The 16,717-nt window shown below is 46.3% G+C and overlaps 1 protein-coding gene across 3 annotated transcripts in view; it reads right to left on the bottom strand.

The window, feature by feature from the left end:
* Positions 1 to 16,717, bottom strand: part of pak1 (p21 protein (Cdc42/Rac)-activated kinase 1) — a 226,859-nt gene that overhangs the window by 24,958 nt on the left and 185,184 nt on the right. For all 3 annotated transcript variants that reach the window (XM_070892548.1, XM_070892547.1, XM_070892546.1), the window contains 5 exons: positions 15,352 to 15,465; positions 5,604 to 5,781; positions 3,074 to 3,137; positions 2,319 to 2,367; positions 2,105 to 2,217 (listed from right to left, as the gene is read on the bottom strand). In XM_070892548.1, coding sequence (XP_070748649.1) covers positions 2,105 to 2,217; positions 2,319 to 2,367; positions 3,074 to 3,137; positions 5,604 to 5,781; positions 15,352 to 15,465 — 518 coding nt within the window. The remainder of the gene's footprint in view (positions 1 to 2,104; positions 2,218 to 2,318; positions 2,368 to 3,073; positions 3,138 to 5,603; positions 5,782 to 15,351; positions 15,466 to 16,717) is intronic.

The following is a 16,717-nucleotide window of genomic DNA, read 5'->3' as shown; positions in this document are numbered from 1 at the left end:
GCTAAACCGAGGCCCTGTCTGCTCTCAGGTAGACATGAAAGATCCCATTGGCACTATTTCGAAGAAGAGCAGGGGAGTTATCACAGGTGTCCTGGTGTCAATATTTATCCCTCAATCAACATAACAAAAACAGGTCACTGTCACATTGCTGTTTGTGGGACCAAGTTGGCTGTCGCGTTTCCCACATTACAACAGTGACTACACTCCAAAAGCACTTTGGGACGCCCGGTGGTCGTGAAAGGCACTACATAAATGCAAGTTTTTCTTTTCTTTTTCCATGGAACTTGCAAAACTATATATTTTTTAGATTCTCTCTCAAAATGTGGGCATGTGTGAAGAAATTTATTGCCCATCCCCAACAACTGAGGGGCTTCAGAGATCATTTAAGAGTCAACTATATCGGCGCAAAACTGAAGTAAACCAAAGGCCCGACTAAGTAATGACGCCAAGTTTCCTTCCCTAAAATACATTCGCGAGTCAGTTGGGTTTTTACGACAATCCAACAGCTTTGTGGATCATTCTTACTGGCACCCGCTGTTTATTTCCAGAATTTTTTTTACAAACTAAATTCCAATTCTAAAGTTATGGTGGGATTTGAACTCTTGCTCTCTAGATCATTAGTCCAGGCCATTGGATTACTACTCCAGTAACATAATCACGCTGCTACTGCACTCTTATTCAGGTATTTCTTCACATGTCGCATAAAGGATTTTTTTTTTTTTTTAAATGAAAAGAATTAATATTTATTTCAAATTTGATACCGTGCGTAGACTTAAAACCAAGGCTCCATGGGCTCATGAGTAACACTCTGAGCAAAAGGGCAGCAGTCTACCCAGCGACTAAATGGGAAATCAGGTCTATGAAAGAGAGATGGGCACTCCATGACCTCTCTTTGATTAAGGGATGGTTATTTGGGAGAGGCATTCCATGATCTTTCTTTAACTAATGAGTGGTTACAGGAAAATTGAGCGTCTGCAACTTGCGCAGTTATTTTGGGTTTTAGTGTCTATTCTGGCATAAAGTGAGATACAGTCCAACCCATGTTCCCTCTAAGCTGGGCAGACGCTCGGCACCCCAGGGGTCCCACGCAGCCGGTGAGACGGCTTTTAAATTGAAATAAATGCGCACGCGCGGACTTTTGAACGGGTTCCAAAGCCTGTTAAAGGGGGGGGGGGGGGCCACACAGCCCAAAAGGAATTACAGGTACATTGAGTCCAACAAATACTGGTGATATAAAACACAACCCTTTAGTGTCTTTTTACTGTCAGTGGCAGACGCGTGTGTGGGTGGGCGTTCAACAAACTCTCGTCAATTTTCTTTAACGTAACTGTGCTAACAAGCGGAGGAACTGAGATGCTGTCACTGAGCAGAAGCTCGAGCATTACTGCGGCATGTCAGTCTTCAATTACATTGTAATAGGCTCCACTGCACATACAACATATGGTAACTTGACTGCACCCTTCCATTTTATTCTCCTTTGCTGGCCGCTGACTACACAATATTATTTTTAGTCCAAGACTGCTAATTGTAACCTATTACCACCCCACACACCTCTCACACACACATAAATACAGACACATACTCACAGACACACTCGGACCATGATTCACATAATGGATGGTTACTGTTACTAGGGTTGTCTTATGAGGAAAGATTGAGTACAATGGGCTTTTACTCTCTGCAGTTTAGAAGAATGAGAGGTGATATCATTGAAACATCTAAGATTCTGAGGGGGGTTGACAGGGTAGATGCTGAGAGGCTGTTTCCCCCGGGCTGGAGAGTCTAGAACTAGGGGGTCACAGTCTCAGGATAAGGGGTTCGGCCATTTAGGACTGAGATGAGGAGAAATTTCTTCACTCAGAAGGTTGTGAATCTTTGGAATTCTCTACCCCCAAAGGGCTGTGGATGCTGAATCGTTGAGTATATTCAAGGACGAGATCGATAGATTTTTGGACTCTAGGGAAATCAAGGGATATGGGGATCGGGCAGCAAAGTGGATTTGAGGTCGAAGATAACCCATGATCTTATTGAATGGCGGAGTAGGCTCGAGGGGCCGTATGGTCTACTCCTGCCCTAATTCTTATGTTACATAGCAACTACTCACCTGTCTAAATAATTTACAATATTTGGATTTTTGTTTTCCCTCATAACCAGAATTTCATTAATAATCAGTTCTTTCTTGGGTTGCTGTTGTAAGTTCATCTGTTTGATTGCAACCTGAAAATACGAAGAAAAATAATTCAAGAAAAACTCAACCCCATTCCTTGAAGTAGTTCAGCATGGCTACCTCCTGCTCATTCTGCAACAGCAAAACTCACCTCTTGTCCCGTGGCTACATCAATTGCTGTGTACACTGTGCCTGAAGCCCTGTTGGTGAAGAGCAAATAGTTGTTAGCATACGTGTTAACGTACTTTAAGTTAGAGGGTCGCTCACCACTGTAGCACATAGCTCACTTTAATTGAAACAGATCTGGAGACTCAGCGGCGCAAGATCCCGACAGATATGGATATTCGCTGATTCACATACGCCCCACAGCTCAGTGTTCAATGTAACACCTGGCGTGGTACAAAAGCCATATGAGGTTCAATGCGCAGTCTCACTGAGTTAGCCAATCCTTGTCAGAGTGACAGCAAGTGAGGCTACCATCGACTTCAGCACCCCTGGGTTATGGGAAGGGGGGAACATATAAAAATCTGACAGGGTTTCCATCTCCCTATTGCAAGCCAACAATCCTGGACAGAATCTAGGTGCAGACATAGCTTGGGAACAAGTTAAATGTAACGACCCCCAGAGCACTATAGCCTTCTGACACTCACTGCCCAGTCTCGCACGTGAAGGATGCCACTTTGCACGATGTAGTGCAGGTACCTGTGGAGCTCTAGCCCAGCAACAGCCACATCCTTCTGGAGACAAGGGTTGGGTCTAAAAATAGGAAGGTCTACAGCTACAGGCAGGCGGGCTCTAATGCAGTGAATTACAGACGCCTGGGCTCTCTCGCAGTGAACTACAGGCAGGCGGGCTCTAATGCAGTGAACTATAGACTTTACAACATCAAATACATGTTATACTTACCCCTGTCCAATTTTCTCAAATCTTGAGTACTTCTTTTTCGGATCGCCCACTGTTACTATACTTCCTGCGGGATTGGGAAAGGAGGTTAAAATTTAATGAATTCATATATTTTTTTATTAACAAGATCAACTTTTAAAAGAGACGATTAAAAAAAAACCTTTGTAAGCATAAGCACGTCAAGCTGCCCAATATCTTGGCAACATAAGAACATAAGAAATAGGAGCAGGAGTAGGCCATTTGGCTTCTCGAGCCTGCTCTGCTATTAAATATCATGGCTGATCTGATCTCGACCTCAACTCCACTTCCCTGCCCACTCCCCAAAACCTGCGACTCCCTTATCGTTCAAAAATCTGTCTACCTCCACCGTAAATATATTCAATGACCCAACCGCCACAAACAATTCCAAAGATTCACGACCCTGAAAGAAAAAATTCCTCCTCATCTTCATTTTAAATGAGCAACCCCTTATTCTGAGACTATGTCCCCTAGTTCTAGACTCCCCCATGAGGGGAAATATCCTCTCAGCATCTACCCTGTCAAGCCCCCCAGAATCTTATATGGTTCAATAAGATCACTTCTCATTCTTCTAAACTCCAATGAGTACAGGTTGGAACTCCGTTATCCGGAACTCCCTTATCCAGCACCACCCCTCGTCCGGCATGATTCCGGCGGCCGGGGGCGCATGCGTAGAACGCGGTTGACTTCCACCCTGACTTTGGGGCCGTGACGACACCTGGCCCACACCGACACCCGTTGGGGCCGCACCGACATTCGGCCTGCCCGGGGTGCCGCCCTCCCCGACCTCGGGCCGCTGACCTCCCCTCATCCGGCAAAATCCCTTATTCGGCACAGGCCAGGTCCTGAGGGTGCCGGGTTAGGGAGATTCAACCTGTATTTGGCTGAACCTTTCCTCATAAGGCAATCCCTTCATCTCAGGCATCAACCTCGTGAACCTTCTTTGAACTACATCCAATGCAAAGGCAAGGCGTGGACTGGAGTGAGGTTTTTTTTTTAAAATAAGGAAAAACTGTGCCCTGAGAATAGGCGGGATACCCAGAGCTGTAACAGAGAAAAGCCGTGTCCATCTATTTCGACATGAGACACATCCTTTCACATACCTGCCTTTCACCTGGCCTTCCAGCAGAAGGGAGCAGGGAAAGGAATGGAGGGTAACAGTCATTTCAGGGGCTGGGACGTAGGATTAAGGAACGGGGAGGGGAAGAGAAGAGAGGAGAAACATAATTAAAATAAATTGCCACCAGGGGGCAGTTTAGATCAAGAAAGCTTTTCACTTTAGATCAAGAAAGCTTTTCACTTTTAGTTAACCCTCTGAATAAGAGGATTGAATATTTCTTGACTTTATTTCAATACCGGGACACTTTGAAGTGCTGGAGGGAGAAGGACTTAAATGCACACGGTGTGCTATTTTAATTGAGTTGGTTAAGGCAGTGAGTAACTCATCTATCCAGACCAGGAGGTTTCCAGCTTTGATCTTTCGTCTGTTGAGTTTGATGATCACATCCAGCACAGTGGTGGGGTGTTACATTTTGCCTCATCTTCCTGAACGTGGAGAGGGCGGGGGCGAAAAGAATAAGAAATTCAATCCATGGTTTTGTTTCTGTCCTTGATCAGTATTGGCCACCCACATCGGGCGAGGATGTGTTGGGACCGACCCAGAGTACAAGATGCACTGCGGCAACTCGCCGAGGCTGCCCCCTGGTTTCATCTCTCAAACCTGTGAGCTCCACCATCCAAAAGGACGTGGGCGGCAGGCGCATGGAAGACCACCAACACCTGAAAGTTCCCCTCCGAGTCACACACCGTCCTGACTTGGGACATATATCGCCGGGTCATATGTGGCCTGTACGGCTAAAGGGATCAAAGGGTATGGAGAGAAAGCAGGAATGGGGTACTGAGGTTGCATGATCAGCCATGATCATATTGAGTGGTGGTACAGGCTCGAAGGGCCGAATGGCCGACTCCTGCACTTAATATCTATGTTTATATGTTCCTTCATCGTCGCTGGGTCAGAATCCTGGAACTCCCTCCCTAATGGAACACCTACACCGCACGGGACTGCAATGGTTCAAGAAGACGGCTCACCACCACCTGCTCAAGGGAAGCTGGAGATGCAATAAATGCTGGCCTTGCTAGCAATGCCCTTATCCAGAGAATTTTATTTTATTTAAAAATTCCACCGTGGCAAACAGTAAAAACGATCAAAAATCTGGTAAGAGGTGAACTGGCAGCCGATTTATTTAATTAACAGAATTTAAATTCCCCCAGCTGCCGTGGTGGGATTTGAACTCACGTTGCTGGATTATTCGTCCAGGCCTCTGGATTACTAGTCCAGTAGCAAGCTGACTGAGGTTGTCCAAAATCATTCCACATGGCAGCCTAACAGCACCCAAAAGAATGGAGACTTTCATCTCATCAGTCTAGACTACATTTGAACCCACGATCTCCAGTGGCAGAAGGCCAGTGTCCAACTCACTTCCCCACCCAGTCACCAAATTGAATGGTTACATACTCAATTTTTCCAATATCTCCTCATCTGTCATTTTGGTCTTCTTCCGGTGTTTCTCTGCGTTCCTCGTTAGGGTATTGGAAAGGGTGGTGCTATTCTCGGAGGTCGGGGAGATGGGAGACGTGGCTGCATCTTTGGTGGGTGGGATGGGGATGGGATCTATCACAGACCGTGTGTACATCTAAAGGAAGGGGGAAGAAAAAGGACATGGGTGTAAGATTCAGGCTAAAAGGACAAAATTGAAGAACAAAAAATAACTTACATTTATGTAGCGCCTTTCACAACCTCTAGGACGTCCCAAAGCACTTTAAAGCTAATTAAGTACTTTTTTTTTTAAAGTATAGTCACTATTGTATCATAGAAATTTACAGCACGGAAGGAGGCCATTTCGGCCCATCGCGTCCACACCGGCCGACAAGGAGCTATCCAGCCTAATCCCACTTTCCAGCTCTAGGTCCGTAGCCCTGCAGGTTACGGCGCTTCAAGTGTACATCCAGGTACTTTTTAAATGTGGTGAGGGTTTCTGCCCCTACCACCCTTTCAGGCCGTGAGTTCCAGACCCCCACCACCCTCTGGGTGAAAAGAATTCCCATCATATCTCGTCTATACCTCTCACCAATCACTTTAAATCTATGCCCCCTGGTTGTTGACCCCTCTGCTAAGGGGAATTGGTCCTTCCTATCCACCCTATCTAGGCCCCTCATAATTTTACACACCTCAATAAGGTCTTCCCTTAGCCTCCTCTGTTCCAAAGAAAACAACCCCAGCCTATCCAATCTTTCCTCCAGTCCAGGCAACATCCTCATAAATCTCCTCTGTACCCTCTCTAATGTAATCACATCTTTCCTGTAAGGTGGTGACCAGAACTGCACGCAGTACTCTAGCTGTGGCCGAACCAGTGTTTTATACAGTTCAAGCATAACCTCCCTGCTCTTGTATTCTATGCCTCGGCTAATAAAGGCAAGTATTCCATATTCCTTCTTAATCACCTTATCTACATGTCCTGCTACCTTCAGGGATCTGTGGACATGTACTACAAGATCCCTTTGTCCCTCTACACTTCTCAATGTCCTACCATTGAATGTGTGCGCACTAGGTCCGTGCTGCAGAGCTGGTCTCCAGTCGTCTTGGTTAATCCTTGCCACTGGACCAAGACCTCGCTCTGTCAAGCCCGTGTGGTGGCTGGTGTGCAACAGCCACCACACGTTTAAAAAAATCCAAGTACAGGCATCTCCCACCCTCCAAGATGTAGTTCGGGATCTGGAATATTGGGTCCTTCATTGAAACATTTGTGAACTCAATCCCTTTTGGCGTGGAAGTAAGTCATCCTCGTTTCGAGGGACTGCCGATGATGATGATTCCCTTAAGAAACATAAGAAACAGGAGCAGGAGTAGACCATACGGCTCTTCGAGCCTGCTCCGCCATTTAATACTATCATGGCTGATCCGATCATGGACTCAGCTCCACTTCCCTGCCCGCTCCCTATAACCCAACCGTTATTCCCTTATCGGTTAAGAAACTGTCCATCTCTGTCTTGCCTTGTCTTGTTAGCCCTCCCCAAATGCATTACCTCACTTCTCAGGATTGAATTCCATTTGCCACTGTTCTGCCCAACTGACCAGTACATCAATATCTTGCTGCAGTCTACCCCAGCAATGAAGCACTGACCACACTTGATCAGCTCCGCTGGGCAGGCCACAGAGTTCTAATGCCAGACACGAGACTCTCAAAGCAAGCGCTCTACTCGGAACTCGTCCACGGCAAACAAGCCAAAGGTGGGCAGAGGAAACGTTACAAGGACATCCTCAAAGCCTCCCTGATAAAGTGCGACATCCCCACTGACATCTGGGTGTCCCTGGCCATAAGACCGCCCTAAATGAAGGAAGTGCATCCGGGAGGGCGCTGAGCTCCTCGAGTATCGTCGCCGAGAGCATGCAGAAATCAAGCGCAGGCAGTGGAAGGAGTGTGCGGCAAACCAGACTCCCAGGCCACCCTTTCCCTCAATGACGATCTGTCCCACCTGTGACAGAGACTGTGATTCTCGTACAGCCACCTAAGAACTCATGCTAAGAGTGGAAGCAAGTCTTCCTCGATTCCGAGAGACTGCCTATGATGATAGCTTTCTTCTTCATTGTCACTTTCTTCAAAATCATTGCAATGTTAGGAAAACGCGGCAGCCGATTTGCGCACAGCAAGGTCCCACAAACAGTAACGTGATCATCTGTTTTTAGTGATGCTGACTGAGGGATAAATATTGTCCAGAAGACTGCCGAGAGCACAAACATAAAGCTGCCCACACCCGAACTGGAGGAGCAAGGAGGTCTTACTGCAGTTGTACTAGGCCTTGGTGAGACCACACCTTGAATATTGTGTACAGTTTTGGTCTCTTAATCTGAGGACGGACATTCTTGCTATTGAGGGAGTGCATCGAAGAGGCTTATATTCACTGGAATTTAGAAGAATGAGAGGGAATCTCATAGAAACATAAAATTCTGACGGGATTGCACAGGTTAGATGCAGGAAGAATGTTCCCGATGTTGGGGAAGTCCAGAACCAGGGGTCACAGTCTAAGGATAAGAGGTAAGCCATTTAGGACCAAGATGAGGAGAAACTTCTTCACTTAGAATTTGTGAACCTGTGGAATTCTCCACCACAAAGTTGTTGAGGCCAGTTCATTAGATATATTCAAAAGGGAGTTAGATGTGGCCCTTACGGCTAAAGGGATCAAGGGGTATGGAGAAAAAGCAGGAATACGGTATTGAAGTTGTATGATCAGCCATGATCATAGAAACATAGAAAATAGGTGCAGGAGTAGGCCATTCAGCCCTTCTAGCCTGCACCGCCATTCAATGAGTTCATGGCTGAACATGCAACTTCAGTACCCCATTCCTGCTTTCTCGCCATACCCCTTGACCCCCCGAGTAGTAAGGACTTCATCTAACTCCCTTTTGAATATATTTAGTGAATTGGCCTCAACTACTTTCTGTGGCAGAGAATTCCACAGGTTCACCACTCTCTGGGTGAAGAAGTTTCTCCTCATCTCGGTCCTAAATGGCTTACCCCTTATCCTTAGACTGTGACCCCTGGTTCTGGACTTCCCCAACATTGGGAACATTCTTCCTGCATCTAACCTGTCTAAACCCGTCAGAATTTTAAACGTTTCTATGAGGTCCCCTCTCATTCTTCTGAACTCCAGTGAATACAAGCCCAGTTGATCCAGTCTTTCTTGATAGGTCAGTCCCACCATCCCGGGAATCAGTCTGGTGAATCTTCGCTGCACTCACTCAATAGCAAGAATGTCCTTCCTCAAGTTAGGAGACCAAAACTGTACACAATACTCCAGGTGTGGCCTACCAAGGCCCTGTACAACTGTAGCAACACCTCCCTGCCCCTGTACTCAAATCCCCTCGCTATGAAGGCCAACATGCCATTTGCTTTCTTAACCGCCTGCTGTACCTGCATGCCAACCTTCAATGACTGTTGTACCGTAACACCCAGGTCTCGTTGCACCTCCCCTTTTCCTAATCTGTCACCATTCAGATAATAGTCTGTCTCTCTGTTTTTACCACCAAAGTGGATAACCTCACATTTATCCACATTATACTTCATCTGCCATGCATTTGCCCACTCACCTAACCTATCCAAGTCACTCTGCAGCCTCACAGCATCCTCCTCGCAGCTCACACTGCCACCCAACTTAGTGTCATCCGCAAATTTGGAGATACTACATTTAATCCCCTCGGCTAAATCATTAATGTACAATGTAAACAGCTGGGGCCCCAGCACAGAACCTTGCGGTACCCCACTAGTCACTGCCTGCCATTCTGAAAAGTACCCATTTACTCCTACTCTTTGCTTCCTGTCTGACAACTAGTTCTCAATCCACGTCAGCACACTACCCCCAATCCCATGTGCTTTAACTTTGCACATTAATCTCTTGTGTGAGACCTTGCCGAAAGCCTTCTGAAAGTCCAAATATACCACATCAACTGGTTCTCCCTTGTCCACTTTACTGGAAACATCCTCAAAAAATTCCAGAAGGTTTGTCAAGCATGATTTCCCTTTCACAAATCCATGCTGACTTGGACCTATCATGTCACCATTTTCCAAATGCACTGCTATGACATCCTTAATAATTGATTCCATCATTTTACCCACTACTGAGGTCAGGCTGACCGGTCTATAATTCCCTGTTTTCTCTCTCCCTCCTTTTTTTAAAAAGTGGGGTTACATTGGCTACCCTCCACTCGATAGGAACTGATCCAGAGTCAATGGAATGTTGGAAAATGACTGTCAATGCATCCACTATTTCCAAGGCCACCTCCTTAAGTACTCTGGGATGCAGTCCATCAGGCCCTGGGGATTTATCGGCCTTCAATCCCATCAATTTCCCCAACACAATTTCCCGACTAATAAAGATTTCCCTCAGTTCCTCCTCCTTACTAAACCCTCTGACCCCTTTTATATCCGGAAGGTTGTTGGTGTCCTCCTTAGTGAATACCGAACCAAAGTACTTGTTCAATTGGTCTGCCATTTCTTTGTTCCCCGTTATGACTTCCCCTGATTCTGACTGCAGGGGACCTACGTTTGTCTTTACTAACCTTTTTCTCTTTACATACCTATAGAAACTTTTGCAATCCGCCTTAATGTTCCCTGCAAGCTTCTTCTCGTACTCCATTTTCCCTGCCCTAATCAAACCCTTTGTCCTCCTCTGCTGAGTTCTAAATTTCTCCCAGTCCCCAGGTTCGCTGCTATTTCTGGCCAATTTGTATGCCACTTCCTTGGCTTTAATACTATCCCTGATTTCCCTTGATAGCCACGGTTGAGCCACCTTCCCTTTTTTATTTTTACGCCAGACAGGAATGTACAATTGTTGTAGTTCATCCATGCGGTCTCTAAATGTCTGCCATTGCCCATCCACAGTCAACCCCTTAAGTATCATTCGCCAATTTATCCTAGCCAATTCACGCCTAATACCTTCAAAGTTACCCTTCTTTAACTTCTGGACCATGGTCTCTGAATTAACTGTTTCATTCTCCATCCTAATGCAGAATTCCACCATATTATTGTCACTCTTCCCCAAGGGGCCTCGCACAATGAGATTGCTAATGAATCCTCTCTCATTACACAACACCCAGTCTAAGATGGCCTCCCCTCTAGTTGGTTCCTCGACATGGTCTAGAAAACCATCCCTTATGCACTCCAGGAAATCCTCCTTCACCGTATTGCTTCCAGTTTGGCTCGCCCAATCTATGTGCATATTAAAGTCACCCGTTATAACTGCACCTTTATTGCATGCACCCCTAATTTCCTGTTTGATACCCTCCCCAACATCACTACTACTGTTTGGAGGTCTGTACACAACTCCCACTAACATTTTTTGCCCTTTGGTGTTCTGCAGCTCTACCCATATAGATTCCACATCATCCAAGCTAATGTCTTTCCTAACTATTGCATTAATCTCCTCTTTAACCAGCAATGCTACCCCACCTCCTTTTCCTTTTATTTTATCCTTCCTGAATGTTGAATACCCCTGGATGTTGAGTTCCCAGCCCTGATCATCCTGGAGCCACGTCTCCGTAATCCCAATCACATCATATTTGTTAACATCTATTTGCACAGTTAATTCATCCACCTTATTGCGGATACTCCTTGCATTAAGACACAAAGCCTTCAGGCTTGTTTTTTTTAAACACCCTTTGTCCTTTTAGAATTTTGCTGTACAGTGGCCCTTTTTGTTCTTTGCCTTGGGTTTCTCTGCCCTCCACTTTTCCTCATCTCCTTTCTGTCTTTTGCTTTTGCCTCCTTTTTGTCTCCCTGCATTGGTTCCCATCCCCCTGCCATATTAGTTTAACTCCTCCCCAACAGCACTAGCAAACACTCCCCCTAGGACATTGGTTCCGGTCCTGCCCAGGTGCAGACCGTCCGGTTTGTACTGGTCCCACCTCCCCCAGAACCGGTTCCAATGCCCCAGGAATTTGAATCCTTCCCTGCTGCACCACTGCTCAAGCTACGTATTCATCTGCGCTATCCTGCGATTCCTACTCTGACTATCACGTGGCATATTGAATGGTGGTGCAGGCTCGAAGGGCCAAATGGCCTACTACTGCACCTATTTTCTATGTTTCACGGCTTGGTGAGCTGTATAAGGTTAGTATTTTCATATAAGCGCTTAATCCATGAAGAATTGGTTTAAATTTTCTCCTCTTCTGAAGGAGGTGGCTCATACTGGCAGTACACAGTCCCACAGGGGGACGATAAATCCTACGGTACACAAGGTGTTGCTTTTCACATGTGCGACAAAACAGTGAGTACCATTGGGCTATTCGACCGCAAGAGGAAGCATCCAAGTCGAGTCCAGCCGCAGTCAACACAATTGATCAGAGTGGCTGATGTTTCCTGGACTAGCCAGAACCAGGCGACTTTGGTTACTGAAGGGGGAGGATGGGGGGGAATGGGCATGGGGAATTATGAAGACTATTCAAATTGCTACAGATTAATAAAATTAATAAACTAGATTGGAGTTCTTCATTAGCCCATTCATTAGACAAATGCCCTTGTATTTTCAGGAGAGTCTTGGGATGTGGTACTATAAAAATCACACACGCATATTAATCTTTGCAATTAAAGTGCTTTGAATTCACTTTTCCTTGTAGTGCACTCTGATAATCAAATTGGATTTGGAATGTACTGCCTGATAGGGTGGTGGATACAGATTCAATAGTAGCCTTCAAGTATTTATCTAATTCCCATTTGTTGGAAAAAAAAATTTTTAAAAAAGAGATATGAGGAAAGAGCGGGACTGTCTGGATTGTTCTTCGAAAGAGCCGGGAGGCTCAATGGGCCGAATGGCCTCCTTCTGTTCTGTACTATTCTATGATTGCACAGCTTAAACTTTACTTGTACACGGTACTCCAGTTGACTAAACTGTATTTTGCTTATAAGTACAAAATCTATTGTAAAAGGGATGGAAGGTTGTTGGAGGGGGGGGGGCGAAATTGCCAGAAAATCGCATCGCGATCACTTTGTTAAAAGCCAATTTAAATAGCTGCACAAGAATTTTTAATTAAGATTATGAATCAAAAGATACTCGGGAGAACAGTAACCACTTAATATTGCCGTTTATTACAACTTAGCACCTCGTGGCAGTGCTGTGCGAAGGCCGTTCTTCAGATGTCTCAGATGCAGCAATTATGCTGTAGTACAGTGGATTTGGCACATCGATTGCACATTCTCGAGGAGCTCTGCCAGCACTTTGTGCTGACTGTACTGGGACTGTGCTGCGTCAGCGTGCCAGGGTGGCTACTTCCATGAAATTCATCACAATTTCTGCACATCAGTCTTGTGGACTTTTGCCTTATTTTCGCCTGTGTGCCTCCCTAGGTAGGTGAATCTAGTCCAGAGAGTGGAAGGAGCTCTCTGCTTTCCGTGAGGCAGCCGTGAGGTTTAGATTTAGTCATGTCTTTTTCCAGTTGCCAGATAAAGTGGTTAAGAGTCAGACCTGAATATTTGGAGGAGAAATTAATCTCGAGGCACTCCTGCACTGGCTTAATAAAAATAGACAAGGGGGGAAATTCCTCAATGGTTAATGTAATCACCTATGGCTCCGAACCATAATACCAGGAAGATTCCAAAGTCCTTCTGCATTAGGTTAGTTAAGGTGGCAGCAAAGCACTTTGGTCAATACAAGAAAGGGGTGGTCAGGAGATGGGGGGGGGGGGGGGGCGGTGGAGAGAGAGAGAATACAGGTGAGGTATTATAATGCCAGGGTGATTCTTGCTCATCGCTATCCAGTCCCCTGACTGTAAAAGTATGCTTGTAGATCAGACCGGCCTTGATGCCATCCTCTGTTTCCCCCCCCCGCTCCACCAGTGATTGAGCAGTCCGACGAAACCTGCCGTCTAGGCTTAGGAAAACGACTATTTCAGCGAGGTGTCAGAGGCTCCCACCAACCCTCGAGAGTTAATGGAGAGGAGGGGAGAAACAGTCAAAGATCCGGTTGGGGTGTTTCAGTAGAAGGGGTGTCGCGGTTGTGTGGGGCGGACTGGTTGGGCTGGTGCTCTTTGCCGTTCCATCATTGTTCATTGGTTTATATGCAACCTTCAGGGCTGCTGACTGAGGGCCGTGCGGCTCCTTGTCGGCCGGCACGGACACGATGGGCCGAAACGGCCTCCTTCTGCGCTGTAAATTTCTATGTTTCTATACAAAAGGAGGTTCCCTCAAAAGGGTGAGAAACGCCCACCTTTTCGACCCATTCTGCGCTGTGACACAACACGATCAGCCCAACACCAACTGTGCCCCCCAAGCGTGACAAAATAGTGCTGGCACGGACTTTTGAAATGGTTACTCAATTAGGGGTCAAAATTCTGACGCGCTGTTCCTCAGCATGTGCTGGGACACAGATATACAAAAGTGCGCTCACCCACTCCCAGCCCACGATTGGCCCTCCACAACTGTGGGAGATGTACCTTCAGCACCGGTCAAGGAGCGGCCCGTCAGAATATTTACTCATCAGCAGCAGTAACCTTGCGAAAGACTAGAAAAGCCAGCGTAAACACCTAAAGAAGAACGCAGCCCATGGCATATTACACAGCATATGTACAGCATAGAAAGGGGCCATTCCGCCCATCTGGTCCGTACCGGTGTTTATGCTCCCACCCCTCTTCATTTCACCCCATCAACATATCCTTCTACTCCTTTCTCCCTCATGTGCTTATCCAGCTTCCCCTTAAATATTCATGTGCTATTCGCCTCAACCACTCCCTGTGGTAACGAGTTCCACATTCTCACCTCTCTCTGGGTAAAGAAGTTTCTTCTGAACTCCTTATTGAATTTATAAGTTATTATTATTTATTTATGGCCCCTAGTTCTGGTCTCCCCCCACAAGTGGAGACATTTTCTCTGCGTCTACCCGATCAAACCCCTCGTAATCTTAAAAGACCTCTATTTAGGTCACCCCTCAGCCTTCTCTTTCCTAAAGAAAAGACCCGCAGTCTGCTCATAGAACAATAGAAATTTACAGTACGGTAGGAGGCCATTTCGGCCCATCGTGTCTGTGCCGACCGACAAAGAGCTATCCAGGCCGATCCCACTTTCCAGCTCTTGGTCCGTATAGTTATGGCACTGCAGGTGTTCAGTCTTTCCTCACGTGTATAACTGCTCAGTTCTGGTATCATCCTTGTAAATCTTTTTTTGCACCTTCTCCAGTGCCTCTAAATCCTTTTTAGAATATATATGGGCGGGCCACATTGTCCGCATGCCAGACACGAGACTCCCAAAGCAAGTGCTCTACTCAGAACTCCTTCATGGCAAACGAGCCATAGGTGGGCAGAGGGAACGTTACAAGGACACCCTCAAAGCCTCCCTGATAAAGTGCAACATCCCCACCGACACCTGGGAGTCCCTGGCCAAAGACCGCCCTAAATGGAGGAAGTGCATCCAGGAGGCCGCTGAGCACCTCGAATCTCATCGCTGAGAGCATGCAGAAATCAAGCGCAGGCAGCGGAAAGAGCGAGTGGCAAACCAGTCCCACCCACCCTTTCCCTCAATGACTGTCTGTCCCACCTGCGACAGGGACTTGGCTTTCGTATTGGACTGTTCAGCCAACTAAGAACTCATTTTAAGAGTGGAAGCAAGTCTTCCTCAATTCCAAGGGACTGCCTATGATGATGATGAATGGTAACAGGCCCCAATTTTTTCCCATAATTATTCAGGTGAAGTTAACTCTGATCCGCGAGGGACTGCACTGACCGATTTGGTGTGTTCTGGCCGTGGTGCGATTACAGGTGGGGGAACACTCTCGTCTTCGTCATCGTCCTCCGACACCGGAGGTACAGCCGGGGACTCGGACACGTTCTTTGTGCTCTGCAGAGAACAAGAGGATTAAAAAACATGATTAATCAAATGATGCCACGTGATTTTACCAAACTTGGCCCATTTTACCAGAATGGTACTTTACGGATGAACAACTTCAGTCAGAAACAGAAATTTACAGCGCAGGAGGAGGCCATTTCGGCCCATCGTGTCCGCGCCGGCCGACAAGGAGCCGCACGGCCCTTGGTCAGCAGCCCTGAGGGTTACATATAAACCAATGAACAATGGCGGAAAGGTAAAGAGCACCCAGCCCAACCAGTCCTCCCCACACAAATGCGGCACCCCTTATACTGAACCATTCTACACTCCACCCCAACCGGAGCCATGTGATCTCCTGGGAGAGGTAAAAACCAGATAAAAACCCAGGCCAATGGAGGAAAAAAATCTGGGAAAATTCCTCTCTAGGTGGAGAGACTGGAGAAACTGGGCTTATTCTCCTTAAGAGCACAGAAGGTCAAGGGGAGATTTGATAGAGGCGTTCAAAATCATGAAGGGATTTGACAGTAAACAGTGGAAACTGTAATCACCGGTGGGAGGTTACGTAGCCAGAGGACACAGATTTAAGGTAATTGGCAAAAGAACCAGGAGGGTGATGAGGAGAATTATTATTTTTAAACCCAGCAAGTTATTATGATCTGCCTCAATGCGCTGCCTGAAAGGGTGGTGGAACCAGATTCAACAGTAACTTTCAAAAGGGAATTGGATAAATACTTGAAAGGGGAGAAAATGCAGGGCTAATGTGAACGAACAGGGAGCGAGACTAATTGGCACAGGATCAATGGGCTGAATGGCCTCCTTCTGTACTGTATGATGTATCCAGCGCCTTTTCCCCTGCATGAACCTAGCCCAGCTGGACCACATTAACTTTCTTCTACTTAATAAGGCGTCAAATTAATTTTCGTCTACTTAATACCCAGGTTTATTCCACGGTGACCCTCATTACAAGTATTTAGGGCCGTTAAAAGACCCATCAGCCATCTTCAACTATTAGTTTGTACAAGGATATTGCAGCTATTGAAAGGATACAGAAGAGAGCAATCAGACTGACTGAGGAGATGGAAGGATTATTTATGAGCAACGATAATTCCCACTGGAAAAGAGAGGCGATAGGATTGCTTAGATTCTAAAGAGATTAGATCATGTGGACCATGTAATGCTATTTCAAGCTGTTTTTGGAACACAGTACGCGAGTATTTTGAGACATGACTCGTGGTAAGCTACAGGTGCACTATTAGAAAAATAA

Source organism: Pristiophorus japonicus, chromosome 10, assembly GCF_044704955.1.
Source record: "Pristiophorus japonicus isolate sPriJap1 chromosome 10, sPriJap1.hap1, whole genome shotgun sequence".
In the NCBI taxonomy this organism is placed as follows: domain Eukaryota; kingdom Metazoa; phylum Chordata; class Chondrichthyes; family Pristiophoridae; genus Pristiophorus; species Pristiophorus japonicus.
This window is presented reverse-complemented; position numbering and strand designations above follow the sequence as displayed.